The sequence below is a fragment of the Callithrix jacchus genome, chromosome 11 (assembly GCF_049354715.1).
Source record: "Callithrix jacchus isolate 240 chromosome 11, calJac240_pri, whole genome shotgun sequence".
NCBI lineage: Eukaryota > Metazoa > Chordata > Mammalia > Primates > Cebidae > Callithrix > Callithrix jacchus.
Genome location: NC_133512.1, coordinates 75541063 through 75555351, shown reverse-complemented (window position 1 = coordinate 75555351; position 14289 = coordinate 75541063). Strand labels below are relative to the sequence as shown.

General features: G+C 39.2%; 1 protein-coding gene across 40 annotated transcripts in view; it reads left to right on the top strand.

Annotated features, from left to right (window-relative positions):
• Nucleotides 1-14289, top strand: part of SRPK2 (SRSF protein kinase 2) — a 287533-nt gene that overhangs the window by 228297 nt on the left and 44947 nt on the right. For all 40 annotated transcript variants that reach the window (XM_035254051.3, XM_035254050.3, XM_078343096.1 and 37 more), the window contains 3 exons: nt 7916-8024; nt 9058-9145; nt 9666-9753. In XM_035254051.3, coding sequence (XP_035109942.2) covers nt 7916-8024; nt 9058-9145; nt 9666-9753 — 285 coding nt within the window. The remainder of the gene's footprint in view (nt 1-7915; nt 8025-9057; nt 9146-9665; nt 9754-14289) is intronic.

Here is a 14289-nt window from a genome sequence, read left to right as displayed (position 1 = left end):
TTTCTGTGGCTTATCTGTGAATAAATTTTACTTCTTTTTTTCCAGCGATGATACCTTTTTATTTGTGACTGTACTGATTAGTGCTTCCAGACAGTAGAATAGAGGTAGGGAGAGCAGGCATCCTTATCTAGTTTCTGATATTAGGGGGAAAGCATTTGGTTTTTCATCTTTAAATCCAATGTTATCTGTAGGTTTTTCATTGATGTTCCTTTATTCTTGCTTCATTGAGAATTGTGATCAAGAATGAGTGTTCTGTATTGTCAGATGATTTTTTTCTGTGTCTGATGTGCTGATAATATGCATTTTCTTTTTTAGTGTGTTAATTATGACGAATTACATTAATTGGGTTTTGAATATTGACCCAATTTTGTAGTGATAAACCCCATTTGGTCATGATGTTTTATTCTTTTTATATATTGCTTGATTTGATTCATTCGACCTTTGCCTGAAATGTTTGTATCTACATTATGAGGAAAATTGGTCTGTAGTTTTTTTATAATGTCTTTGCCTGGCTTTCAAATCAGAGTAATGCTGGTTTCATAGGATAGAGATTGAAAATATTTCCTCTTTTTTACTTTTTAGAGGAATTTGTAGAGATTTGATAGTATTTATTTCATAATGTCTAGAGAAAATATACCAATGCATTATTTATGGGAAGATTTTGAACAATAAATTTATTTTTAAAAATAGATATATGGTTATTCAGGTTTTTGTTTGTTTGGACCTTACGTGGTTTGTGTTTTTTCAGTTATTTGTCCATTTTATCTAAGTTTTCATATGGATAGGCATAAAATGATAATATTCCCCTCTATCTTTTTAATACCTCAAAGGTTCATAGTCACATTACCTCATTCATTGCTCATGATGGTAATTTGTGTTTTCTCTCCCTGCCCAATCTTCCTGGCCAGACATTTGTTAATTACTTTCATTTTCTTAAAGAACCAGCTTTTGGTTTCACTGATTTTCTCAACTGTTCTTATGCTTTTTAATTTTACTTACTATAGTTCATGTCATTATTATATTTTAATTCTTCCGTTGATTTTGGGTTAGGTTTGCTTTTCATTTTTTAGTTTCCTAAGGTGGAAACCAAGATTACTTTTTTGAGATTTTTTTCTGATACAAGCATTTAGTGCTATAAATTTCCCTCTGAGTTTTGCTTTAACAGCATTTCATGCATTCCAGTATGTTAAGTTTTCATTTTCATTTAATGTAAGACCATACTTCCTAATTTCTTTCTGATTTCTTCTTTAGCCCATGGGTTATTTTGAATTTTGTTACTTAGTTTCCAAATTTCTGAGTATTTTCTCTTCTTGGTTTGCAATTTAATTCTGTTGTGGTCTGAGGACATACTTTGTGTGATTTGAATCCTCTTTTTTTATTATTTTTATTTTTTCTTTTTTGGAGACAGAGTCTCACTCTGTTGCCCAGGCTGCAGTGTAGTGATGCAATCCTTGACTCACTGCAACCTCTGCCCCCTGGGTTCAAGAGATTCTGCCCCAGCATTTCAAATAGCTGGGACTACAGGCGTGCACCACTATGCCCAGCTAATTTTTGTATTTTTAGTAGAAACAGGATTTTGTCATATTGGCCAGGCTGGTCTTCAACTCCTGACCTCAGGTGATCCACCCGCCTTAGCCTCCCAAAGTGTTGGGATTATAGGCATGAGGCACCATACCCGGCTGAATTCTCTTATTTCTACTGAGACTTGTTTTATGGTCCAGTACATTATATATTTTGGTGAATGTTCTGTGTGCCCTTGAAAAGACTATTTGTTGTTGTTGAGTGTAGTAATCTAAATGGTAGTTAGGTCAAGCTGGTTGATAGTACGTTCAAATCTCCCATATCCTTATTGGTTTTCTTTCTGCTTGCTTTTATTAATTTTGGGGGAAGGAAATATTAAAATTTTCAGTGACACAGAATGTGTCATTATGTTATGTTACTGTGAAGAAATTTCTTTTTTCCACCCTTTCCTTTTTTTAGTGATTGTGGGTGTTGGGGGTGGTTTTCAGTGGTTATATTGAGGAACCCCACAATCAGGGCTGAGGAACCACTCTCAGCAGAACTTAGGTAACACTTAATATTATCTTTAGTAAGAAAATAAAGAGAATTTGTGGAAAATACTTCCAGAACCTTGTCTGTCATGGAGTTCTGAACTTTTGGTCAGCTCTATAAATATAATCTATTTTTTGCTAGCCAAGGAAAAGGGAATCTTTATCTTTGTTGAGCAAGTCTCCCAAATGGCTAAAAGAGGAGAGTTTTAAGATTTTTTGGAGTCTTCTTACTAGCATAAGTAGAGGTCTAGTTATAGTAATCTTGGCTGTGCTGGAGGCATGGAAGTAGAAAACAGAGCAGTCAATTTAATGGTTACTTTACAGTTCATTCTTGTTCTCTTCATGTTTGTAATCCAGTAAGATTTTTTTTTTTTCCTGTTAGAAACAGGTCTCACTGTATTGCCCAGGCTGGTATTGGTTCAAGCAGTCCTCCTGCCTCAGCCTTCCAAAGTGCGAGAATTACAGGTGTGAACCGCTGCACTCAGCTGTGTTTTTTTAAGAAGCCAAAAAAGGGGCCGGGCGCGGTGGCTCACGCTTGTAATCCCAGCACTTTGGGAGACCGAGGCAGGTGGATTACGAGGTCGAGATCGAGACCATCATGGTCAACGTGGTGAAACCCTGTCTCTATTAAAAATACAAAAAATTACCTGGGCATGGTGGCATGTGCCTGTAATCCCAGCTACTCAGGAGGCTAAGGCAGGAGAATTGCCTGAACCCAGGAGGTGGAGGTTGCAGTGAGCCGAGATTGCGCCATTGCACTCCAGCCTGGGTAACAAGAGCGAAACTCCATCTCAAAAAAAGGCCAGGTGCGGGGGCTAATGCCTCTAATCCCAGTACTTTGGGAGGCCAAGGCAGTTGGATCACCTGAGGTCAGGAGTTTGAGACCAGCCTGCCCCACATGGCAAAACCCCATCTCTACTAAAAATACAAAAAATTTAGCCGGGTGTGGTGGTGGGCTTCTGTAATCCCAGCCGCTTGGGAGACTGAGACAGGAGAATTGCTTAAACTCGGGAGGCGGAGGTTGCAGTGAGCCGACAGTGTGCCATTGCACTCCAGCCTGGGCAGCAAGAGCAAAACTCCATCTCAAAAGAAATAAAAACAAACAAAAAACCCCAAAAATCTATGTGAAAAATACAAGGTTTTTATATTAAATAATACACATAGTGAAGTGTACATGTGTAGCAACCAAACCCTTAAGTCGTGGTGATCTTCAAGGGCCTGAGGCTTTCTGGTGCTCTGCCTAATGCTGTTAGCAGGGTCCATAGCACTGTTACTGTCCCATACTCCTTTTCTGTCCTCTGGTGAAGCAGCAAACTAGACTTTGTGTAGTGACTGTACTCATTCCCTTGTGTGCTGGGCAGTGTCGTGAACCATGAGGTATCCATTGCTAGTAGCTGTTATGGAGCACATAGTTAACTAAGCCCAGGGAATTGGGGTAGTTTCTGGTGGAGTTACTGGAGTGTTCGTTGTTGCTGATTTCCTGGGTATTAGTTAGGTTAGTGTGGTCTGCTGCACTGGGGCAGGGACCACTCTTCTTGCAGCATGAGTGTTAGAGGAGATGCCCTGTGAGCAGGGCTACTACCATTCTGAGAGAAGGGAATGAAAAATGGTCAGAAGAGACTTGATTTTGTAGGAAACCAGGAGTTACGATATGAGAATATATATAGATTTGAAATTGTGTATATCATATTTTCAAAATTTGAAGTACGTTAAGTGTTTTATACTTTGAGTTGTTTTAATAAAAAATTATTGTTACTAGCCAGGCAGGGTGGCATGTGCTTCTCTGGAGGCTGAGGTGAGAAGGTTGCTTGAACCCAGGAGTTGGAGGAGACACTGAGCCCTGTTTGTGCTGCTCCACTGCACTCCAGCCTGGCTGACAGAGCTAGCCCCCATCTCTTAAAAAAAAAAAAAAAAAAAAATGCCCCTCTTGTGTTGTTTGCCTTTTTATAGAGATAATATTTTTAGCTAGCCTGAGGGCTTCAGGGATACTGGACTCCACTAGTAATTTTGTTGTTGTTGAGCTTTCAAAGCCCTTGAGAAAAGGAGCTGCTTTGCTTATAATGTGATTACATTGGAAATAGTGCTCCTCTATTTTGGCTCACATGTATACACTTTGGCTAATTGAGGATTTGAATCTGAAAAGTGTACTAGTGATAACAGGTTTATTTTTATGCATACATTGTTTTTAAATTTAGAGACTTAAATGTTACCAATAATGTCCACTTAAGTAGTATATAGGTTTTAATTAGACATCCCATGTTCTCCGTATACTAAGACCAGGAAGCAGTCTTCTAGTTATTAAAAGTGGAGTGTATTTCTTGCTAGTTGACAAAACATGGGCTTTGGAGTCAGACCTAGTTTCCAGCCCTGAACCTAGTACTTCATAATCTCTGGTACTTGATGTTCTCTGTAGCAGTGTAAAAATAATACCATCTACTTTGTAGAGTGGTTCTAAGAATTATGATAGATCAGTCTTTCCTAAATACTTGAACTATAAAATGCAACTACGTCTCTGAAGAAGTAATTCCACGAACATGTATGTCTAGAGACTTAACACTGGAAAGTGCAGCATTTTCTGTTCTCTTACAGGTTCTCACTGTGTATTAAGACATTAGTCCTATGGTCAAGAAATCTGCTTTTCTTTTTTCAACACTGCATTTCCCAAACAGAATTCCCTTCCTCCTTCCCACTCCCCTGTTCCCCTATAGAACACCTGCAGTATATTATAGTTTATTTTTGTTTCATGAAACATCGTTTAGAAAATAAAAGTGCCTAGCACAGTGTTCCTAATTCATACTGGATAAATGGTTTCATTTCCTCCTCTAAGTGTTAATTTTAATGGTTTTAAAACTGTGTTGTATGCTGGGCGCAGTGGCTCACGTAGTCCCAGCATTTTGGGAGGCCATGGTGGGTGGATCACCTGAGGTCAAGAGTTTAAGACCACCGTGGCCAACATGGTGTGTCTAAAAATGCAAAAATCAGCTGGGCATGATGATGCAAGCCTGTAATCCCAGCTACCTGGCAGGCTGAGCCAGGAGAATGGCTTGAACCGAGGAGGTAGATAGAGGCTACAGTGAGTCAAGATGGCCACTGAACTCTAGCCTGGGTGACAGAGCAAAACTCAGCCCCCCCCCCAAAATATATGTATATATATAAAATAAATAACTGTTGTAAACTCAGAGCTCTTCTCTTTTAATTAATTTTAGTTTAATCTTCTAAGTATTAAGCTATTTAATAATTTGCTACATTTTATTCCTGATTTACTATCATTTAGTTCATATATTTAGCCCATAATGTTGTCATACACCTTAAGATTAACATCTATGAAAATCAAGCGCAGAGGCAATAGAAGAGTAAGAATCTCAGGAACACAGTGTCTGGTCAGATTCTGGCTTCACTAATTCAATGCAATTTAAGTATTTGTAAATATATTCTTAAAGAGTTCTTGAGAGCCCTCTGGGAGTACATTGAAGGATCTGGTTAGATACTTACTACAACTGATTCAGACCTTTTAAGACTAGTCACAAGCCATCCACATGTTTATTTAGTAATTTGTAAGAATTCTACAGATTAAAAAAATGAGAACATCTTTACAATACAAAAGCAATGTTCAATTAAAAGACTGAAAAATGTGTTTCCAAAGTAAAAAAAAGTAGTAAAATATTGTTTTAGAAAAATTGAAGAAATTGAGAAAGCATAGATTAAAAGAATAAAATGTAAAGAGAGTAAAAGTAGGAATGTTCATTGCTAACATCTTATCCTCCTGGAGTGTTTCTTAAGTATTTCACAAAAACGGTACCATATTATCCATGCTAGTTTGCAGCTTGCTTTATTTTGCTTAAAAATGCAAAGTGATGAACTTCTTGTGCCAGATATCACACCCTGGCACACCCTTGAGAGGAAGTCACCCTGCTTCCTCTCAAGAGACTGCCTTAACAGGGTGCCCTCTATCCAGCTCTGATTCCTTCCTTCCTTCCTTCCTTCCTTCCTTCCTTCCTTCCTTCCTTCCTTCCTTCCTTCCTTCCTTCCTTCCTTCCTTCCTTCCCTCCCTCCCTCCCTCCCTCCCTCCCTCCCTCCCTCCCTCCCTCCCTTCCTTTCTCCTTCCCTCCCTCCCTCCCTCCCTCCCTCCCTCCCTCTCACTCTGTTACCCAGGGTGGAGTGCAGTGGCACAATCTCAGCTCACTATAATCCCTGCTTCCGGGTTTCAAATAATTCTTCTCCCTCAGCCTCCCAAGTAGCTGGGATTACAGGTGTGTGCCACCACGCCCGACTGATTTTTTTGTATTTTTAGTAGAGACGGGGTTTCACCATGTTGACCAGGCTAGTCTCGAACTCCAGACCTCAGGTGATCCACCTGCCTTGGTCTCCCAAAGTGCTGAGATTACAGGCTTTAGCCACCACACCCAGCCTCATTTCTTCATTTGTAAGGAGTGTTTCCAGGCAGGAGTTAGAGGTTGGCAGAAGAGTAATGAGAGGAATATGCCCTGTTGGAGGGTAAATTAAGACATACATTGTACAGTTTTTAGTTAGTTTTGAATAAACTGTTGGATGTATGCAGAATTACGCTGAGTAAACACTGTTTTGGTCAGTTTTCTTGTACAGATCCAAAAAGAGTTGAATTTAACTTATTGTTTAGGAGAAAAAAGTCTTTAAATACCAAGAGCTGGTGTGTGCACAATGTATACACCTAGATTGAAATACAGAACCTTGGCTGGGCGTGATGGCTCATGCTTATAATCCTAGCACTTTGGGAGGGGAGACGTGTGGATTGCTTGAGCCTAGAAGTTCAAGACCAGCCTTGGTAACGTGGTAAAACCCTGTCTCTACAAAAATTAGTTGGGTGTGGTGGTGCATGCCTGTAGTTCCAGCTACCTGAGAGACTGAGGTGGGAGGACCTCTTGAGTCTGGGAGTCAGGGGTTGCAGTGAGCTGAGATTATGCCATTGCATTCCAGTCTAGACAACAGAGTGAGACCCTGTTTTAAAACTAAATAAGTAGGCCGGGCGCGGTGCCTCATGTCTGTAATCCCAGCACTTTGGGAGGCTGAGGCAGGTGGATTACAAAGTCAAGAGATTGAGACCATCCTGGCCAACATGGTGAAACCCAGTCTCTACTAAAAATACAAAAATTAGCTGAACGTGGTGCCGTGCGCCTGTAGTCCCAGCTACTCAGGAGGCTGAGACAGGAGAATTGCTTGAACCCAGGAGGTGGAGGTTGCTGTGAGCCGAGATTGCGCCACTGCACTCCAGCTTGGCGCCTGGTGACAGAGCGAGACTGTATCTCAAAAATAAATAAATAAAATAAGTAAGTAAATATAGAACCTCAAGTTATTGTTATGGGGTGCTGATGGATCATTCATTGCCTCTTTAATTTAAAACAAGAAGCCTAATAGGAATTCATAGAACACTTTTTGCTCAGGATGGAGTGCAGTGGCATGATCTGGCTTATTGAAGCCTGTGCCCAGGTTCAAATGATTCCTTTTCCCCTGCCCTCCCTGCAACAGCTTCCCAAACAGCTGGAATTACAGATGCTTACCACCATGCCCAGCTAATTTTTGTATTTTTAGTAGAGACCGGGCTTCACCATGTTGGTCAGGCTGGTCTTGAACTCCTGGCCTCAAGTGATCCACGTCCCTCAGCCTCCCAAAGTGCTGGGATTACAGGCGTGAGCCACTGCGCCCAGCCAACACTTTTTCTTGTTGAAAGATATTCCTTGGGAAAAAAAAAGGGGTTGTATTATTAAACATGTTTTAGTCTGCATGTGTTATGCAGAGCTTTCCTTAATGACATCAAGAATTGACAAAAGAAGAGGTGAATTGTTTCTACTGCTTTTTGAATTTTTTTCTTTCTTTGTTGTTTTTTTAAGGTGGCTATCATCCAGTGAAAATTGGAGACCTCTTCAATGGCCGGTATCATGTTATTAGAAAGCTTGGATGGGGACACTTCTCTACTGTCTGGCTGTGCTGGGATATGCAGTAAGTGTTCTTTGTCATTTGCACATTTGTATCTTGGAGTAGCTCAGATTTGTGTTCTAAGAGGGTATGGCTGAGGGTCACAACTGCTTTGTTCAGGTATGTGAAGTGCTTAGCGCAGGCCTGCTTCAGTTGGCTAGATTCCTTCCTGCCCCCCTGCCTTACTTTGAAGTTCACTTCCAATCTTAAAATGTTACTTGATTCCAGCTTTATTGCGAAGTTTATTCATTGAAATTGCTTTGCATAGGGATCATATTATTTTTCTAGTAATTTGTCCATATCATACTAACATAATGTATAGTCTAGGCTTTTCAAATCAATCGTTTCTAACTTTTCAAAGCCATGATCCCATAGTAAGAAACTTCATTGCTACTCCAAATATATAAACACATGTATTTTGTGCGTGCCTCTGTGTGTACTGAAACAAAAGTGTTAGAAGAGAGTAATTTTCCATACTGTTCAGTTGGTGTTTAATATATGTGAAAACTCTGTTACTTTTCTAGTCTTATTTTAATTAGGGAAAAAACAAAACAACAAAGCATATAAGAGATTCTCTTGACCCATGCTAATTAAATGTGGTCCCCTAGTTTGGAAAGTACTGTTTTAAAGGAACGCTTGTGTTTCTGTTTATTGGATAGATCTGATTGCAAGTTGAATATCCTTTATCTGAAATGCTTGAGACCAGAAGTGTTTTGGATTTTGGAACATTTGTGTGTATAAGCAATGAAGTATCTTGGAGAAGGGACTGAAGTCTAAACACAAAATTCATTATGTTTCATATACACTGTATAAACATAATCTGAAGGCAATTTTATACAATATTTTAAATAATGTTATGCATGATGCAAAGTTTTTACTGAGTTTTTATTGCAGTCAGAGGTGGAATTTTACACTGTGGCATCATGTTGACACACTCATAATATTTAGGTTTTGGAGTGTTTTGGATCTTACATTTTCAGTTAGGGATGTTCAACCTGTATGCAAGTCATTTCTTCTACTGATAATGTAGATAAATGGGCTTTTTTTTTTTTTTAAGGGGGAAAAGATTTGTTGCAATGAAAGTTGTAAAAAGTGCCCAGCATTATACGGAGACAGCCTTGGATGAAATAAAATTGCTCAAATGTGTAAGTACTTTAAAAATGTGAATGATATAAGAAAAATTAATGACTTAAAATCTCATAGAAAGGTTTTTCTGGGTAGTACTAAATTAAAGTCAAGTTTGGCTGGGTGCGGTGGCTTATGCTTGTAATCCCAGCACTTTAGGATCCCAAGGTGGGCGGATCACTTGAGGTCAATACCAGCCTGGCCAACATGGCAAAACTCTGTCTCTACTAAAAATAGCCAGGCTTGGTGGTGGGTGTCAGTAATCCCAACTACTTGGGAGGCTGAGGCACAAGCATCTCTTGAACTTGGGAGACAGAGGTTGCATGAGTTGAGATTGCACCAGTGAACTCCAGCCTGGGCAGCAGAGTGATACTTCATGTAAGAATAAATAAATAAGTAAAAATGAAAATAAATAACTTCAGGTGATGAATTTTTTTTATTTTAAAGAATCACTTTTATTTGAACGGTATTGGTGCCATAATGGGAAAACCTGCTTTGTCTTAAACTTCTGTGTCCTTGCATTCATTTTTCTTGGCATAGGTTCGAGAAAGTGATCCCAGTGACCCAAACAAAGACATGGTGGTCCAGCTCATTGATGACTTCAAGATTTCAGGCATGAATGGGATACGTATCCTTTACTTCCTGATTTATATTGGAAATATATCAAGTTCCTGTAATCTCTGATTGTTGCTGTATCACCCTCAACATCTTCAACATAAACAGACTGTCTAGGAACATTGTCAAACATTGTAAAGTGGTCTGTCTAGGGTGGTTTGCATGGCTTTTTGGGGTTTTTCATATAGTAGCATCTTAGAAACTTATTTTTAACACAATAGGTCGACTTAATTTTGATGTGGAATTATTGATGGTTTTCTGTTAATTGTGGTAAAATTTTATTTTATTTTATTTATTTGTGCTGTGGTAGATAAAAGTATATGTCATCAACACTTCTTTGTGTTTTAAGCTTTCTAAAACCAGTGCACAGGAACAATCTGTGTGTGACCCAGTGGTTGCAAAACACCATGTGAGAATGGAGCATTGGTTAAAATAAAAGGAATAATGCTGTATAAATGTCCACATCTGCAGGTGACACTTGAGTACTCTCAGTTCTGAATAGTACTAATAATTGCTGATTTCTGTTTCCAGAATGATAGAACTGAGCCTTTCAAATAATTGTCCTACAGAGGCTCACCTTTCTGTCAGGTGAATATGGAAACATTTTGGTTTTCTTGATTTTATTCCCAGTTATCTACATTGCAAAAGTTTAGAAAAAGTAAAATGATATATTTTCTATACTCCTTGGTAAATCTGACATAAGCTCGTGCTTCATAGAAAATACCTTTATTGCCTGGCACGGTGGCTCATGCCTGTCATCCCAGCACTTTGGGAGGTTGAGGTGGGCAGATCACGAGGTTAGGAGATTGAGACCATCCTGGCTAACATGGTGAAACACTGTCTCTACTAAAAATGCAAAAAATTAGGCGGGCATGGCGGCACACCCTGTAGTCCTAGCTACTCAGGAGGCTGAGGCAGGAGAATCACTTGAACGCAGGAGGGAAGGTTTGCAGTGAGCCGAGATTGCGCCACTGCACTCTAGCCTGGGTGACAGAGCGAGACTCTGTCTCAAGAAAAAAAAAATGAAAATACCTTTATTGTTTTTCTTCACAAATTTTATTGGGAGAAATTTCAAACATATGAGAGTATACTACAATAAATTTTTGTAAGTTTGTCACTCACATTTAATTATTGTTATGGTTTGGCCATAATGCTCCATCTGTCTTTTCTTGCTAAATTATTATAGAGCAAATTCTAGAAGTCATGTCCTTTTACTTTGGTGAATGTCATTGTGAATCTTTCAAAAAATACAAACTTTTAAACAAACATAGCCATAAAACTCACCAAAGACATTTACAGTTTTTTGGTATTGAATCAGATATCTTTGGTATTGGAGACCTCTTCATTCAGATTTCCTTGGTATTGCAAAACTGAATTTCTAAAGACACATTTGAATGATTTTTAACAATATTGTTTTCTCCTGAGTCTGTATTGACTTACTTCAGTTGTTCAGCTGAAGATTAATTTGTTCAATTTCCGTTTTTCTCTTTATTGTTAGAATATGATACACAGAGTATTTGAATTATCCTGACAGAAGTTAATGATTCTTAACAGAGGAAAGTGTTTCTTGGTCAGCTATAAGATTTGGTGTTTCTCAGGCCGGGCGCGGCGGCTCACGCCTATAATCCCAGCACTTTGGGAGGCCGAGGCAGGTGGATCACGAGGTCAAGAGATCGAGACCATCCTGGTCAACAAAGTGAAACCCCGTCTCTACTAAAAAAACAAAAATTAGCTGGGCATGGTGATGCGCGCCTGTAGTCCTAGCTATTCGGGAGGCTGAGGCAGGAGAATTGCTTGAACCCAGAAGGCGGAGGTTGCAGTGAGCCAAGATTGTGCTATTGCACTCCAGCCTGGGTAACAACAGCGAAACTCTGTCTAAAAAAAAAAAAAAAAAAAAAAAAAAGATTTGGCGTTTCTCATGTTTTTTTAAAAGGATCGCCTTAGTCTTAATACTAGGTATCTTTGGAAGTATGTCTGGTAACAAGACAAGCAACGACGTCTCTTGAATTTTCTTTCTTTTTTGAGAATATTAGTTGTTTTGACCATGCTACTAAGTTATGTGGGTGCCTGTTGGTTTTGATGGGGACTCAGGAGGAAATAATTTAGGATTGTAGAAAGGGTTTGCATCTTACCCTTATCCTTCCTCCACCTGAGGACTTGGCAAAGGATAGCTCCTGGGGGAAGTAACAGAGACCAAAGTATCCCAAAACCTGTAGCTCAGAGAAGAGAGGAAAATTGAAGAGAAAATGACTTCAGTTTCAGGAATATTTTTGCTGTACGTGCATGTTGGGTCCTCTGAGATAGCCCTTTGTGTGCTTTTCTTTTTCTTTTCTTTTTTCTCTTTTCTTTTCTTTCTTTTTTTGGGACGGAGTTTCGCTCTTGTTATCCAGCCTGGAGTGCAATGGCGCGATCTTGGCTCACTGCAACCTCCGCCTCCTGGGTTCAGGCAATTCTCCTGCCTCAGCCTCCCGAGTAGCTGGGATTACAGGCACACGCCACCGTGCCCAGCTAATTTTTTGTATTATTAGTAGAGACGGGGTTTCACCATGTTGACCAGGATGGTCTCGATCTCTTGACCCCATGATCCACCCGCCTCAGCCTCCCAAAGTGCTGGGATTACAGGTGTGAGCCACCATGCCGGCCTTGTGTGCTTTTCAAAGGTTCAAGAAAATTGGATCACTTATTCAGAGGCATGTGATGCATGGGTGCTAAGTTGTGTCAGTAGCTATGGTCTTCTGGCTTCTCTCAGATTTTTTGCTCTTTATATCATGTTTGGAACAGATCTGCCATTTTGATATTTTACTTTCACAGATGTCAGAAGCCTAAGGGTAAGGCTTTTTCCCATATTTAAACTCCAAAGTTACATCCAGTTTATACTAAGTCATGATCAATTAGGGAAGCATTTCCTTTACTCTGTATATTTGAGAAGGTTTTTATACAAGGGATTGTCACCAAGTTCATAGAAAAATTAGATTAAGAGATAAAATGAAGAATATAAACTTACTTCTCACATAAGTTTCATCAAGTTGAAGACACTTTTAGAAACAATGATACCGGCCATTTAGTTGCTCCCCAAAGAACCAAGGGTTCTAGGAATTTAACCATGTCAGTGCAGTCTTTTTTAAATTATTAACTGAAGAAAAGTTGGTGCCCTTTTTAAGATTAGGAAACAACAATTAGTAGTAGCGAAATAAGGATTATAAGGGGAACGTCTATTGAATTTCCATTGAAACTCTCACTAAATTGCCCTTATTTGATGAGAGGAATGTGGGGGAACATTTACATGGTGAAGGACTCCCTGGTGAAGTTTTCTCAGGTATTTTCCTGCTAAAGCATTGGTTGACTTTCTTAAAAAAATCTCATAATGAGTAGGTGTTAACCACTCTTTGGCCCTCCATAAAGTCAACAAGCAAAATGCCTTGAGCATCCCAAAAAACCATTGCCATACCTTTGCTCTTCACTGCTCCACTTGTGCACTGACTGGACCTTGCTACCTCTGGATAGTCATTGTTTTGATTGTGCTTTGTCTTCAGGATGACACTGTAGAACCATGTTTTAGGTCTTGTTACAGTCCTTTGAAGAAATGCTTCAGGATCTTGATCCTACCTTTTGAAATTTCCACGGAAAACTCTGCTTTTGTCTTGATCCGGGAGTGTTGGTTTTGGCACCCATTTAGTGGAAAGTTTACTCAACTTTAATTTTCAATCAGAATTGCCTAAGTTGAACTAGTCATGATGTCTCTGGTGTCGGCTTGTTTGTGCTTTTGTCTGTCGTCCTCAATTAGGGTGCAAACTTTTTTACAAACAAATTGATGTGAATGATCTACTGCTGCAGGCGTCATCTTCAACATTATCTCACCCTTCTTAAAACAGGTTATCTATTTGTAAACTGCTGACTTCTTTGGGGTATTGTCCCCATGTACTTAAGAAGCATCAGTGATTTTACCATTCTTTTACACAGGCTTCACCATCAATTTGATGTTTGTTATTGCTTCCTTTTTAGAATTCATGTTGCTCTGATAGAGGCTTTTTCAAACTGATGTCCTATCTTGTTAGTGCCTCAAACTAGATTCTGTTCAGATATGTTAACAAACTAGTATGAGTTTATTTTGATGCAAACATTTTTTGACATTTATGCATAGTGTTGTATTTTCATAAACTTTTTGAAAATCTATCATATTTCTTTTAGAAATTCATCTTGAGTATACTAGAAGGTAACAGTGGCTACTAATGTTACCTCATCCTTTTTCTCAGTTAATTTCTGCTAGCTGCTGAGTGTATTTTTCCTTTTAGATAGATAAATAGGTAGGTAGAGAGCAGCAGAGCAGTCACTTCTTCTCTGTCTGACCTGCAAGGTCTTCCTTGGGACAGCTAATAGAACATTTCTTTGGAGAAACTACTCAATTTGTGGGTAAACAGAGGTTTTTGAAATATACATTCTAGTGAAAAAATCATCAGAGTCCAGATGTGCCAGTGCTTTGAGAAGACTTAGATTATGTTTTGGAAATCCTGGGCCTTGGCCCTATGCCTGCTGCTAAATTTAGTTCTTA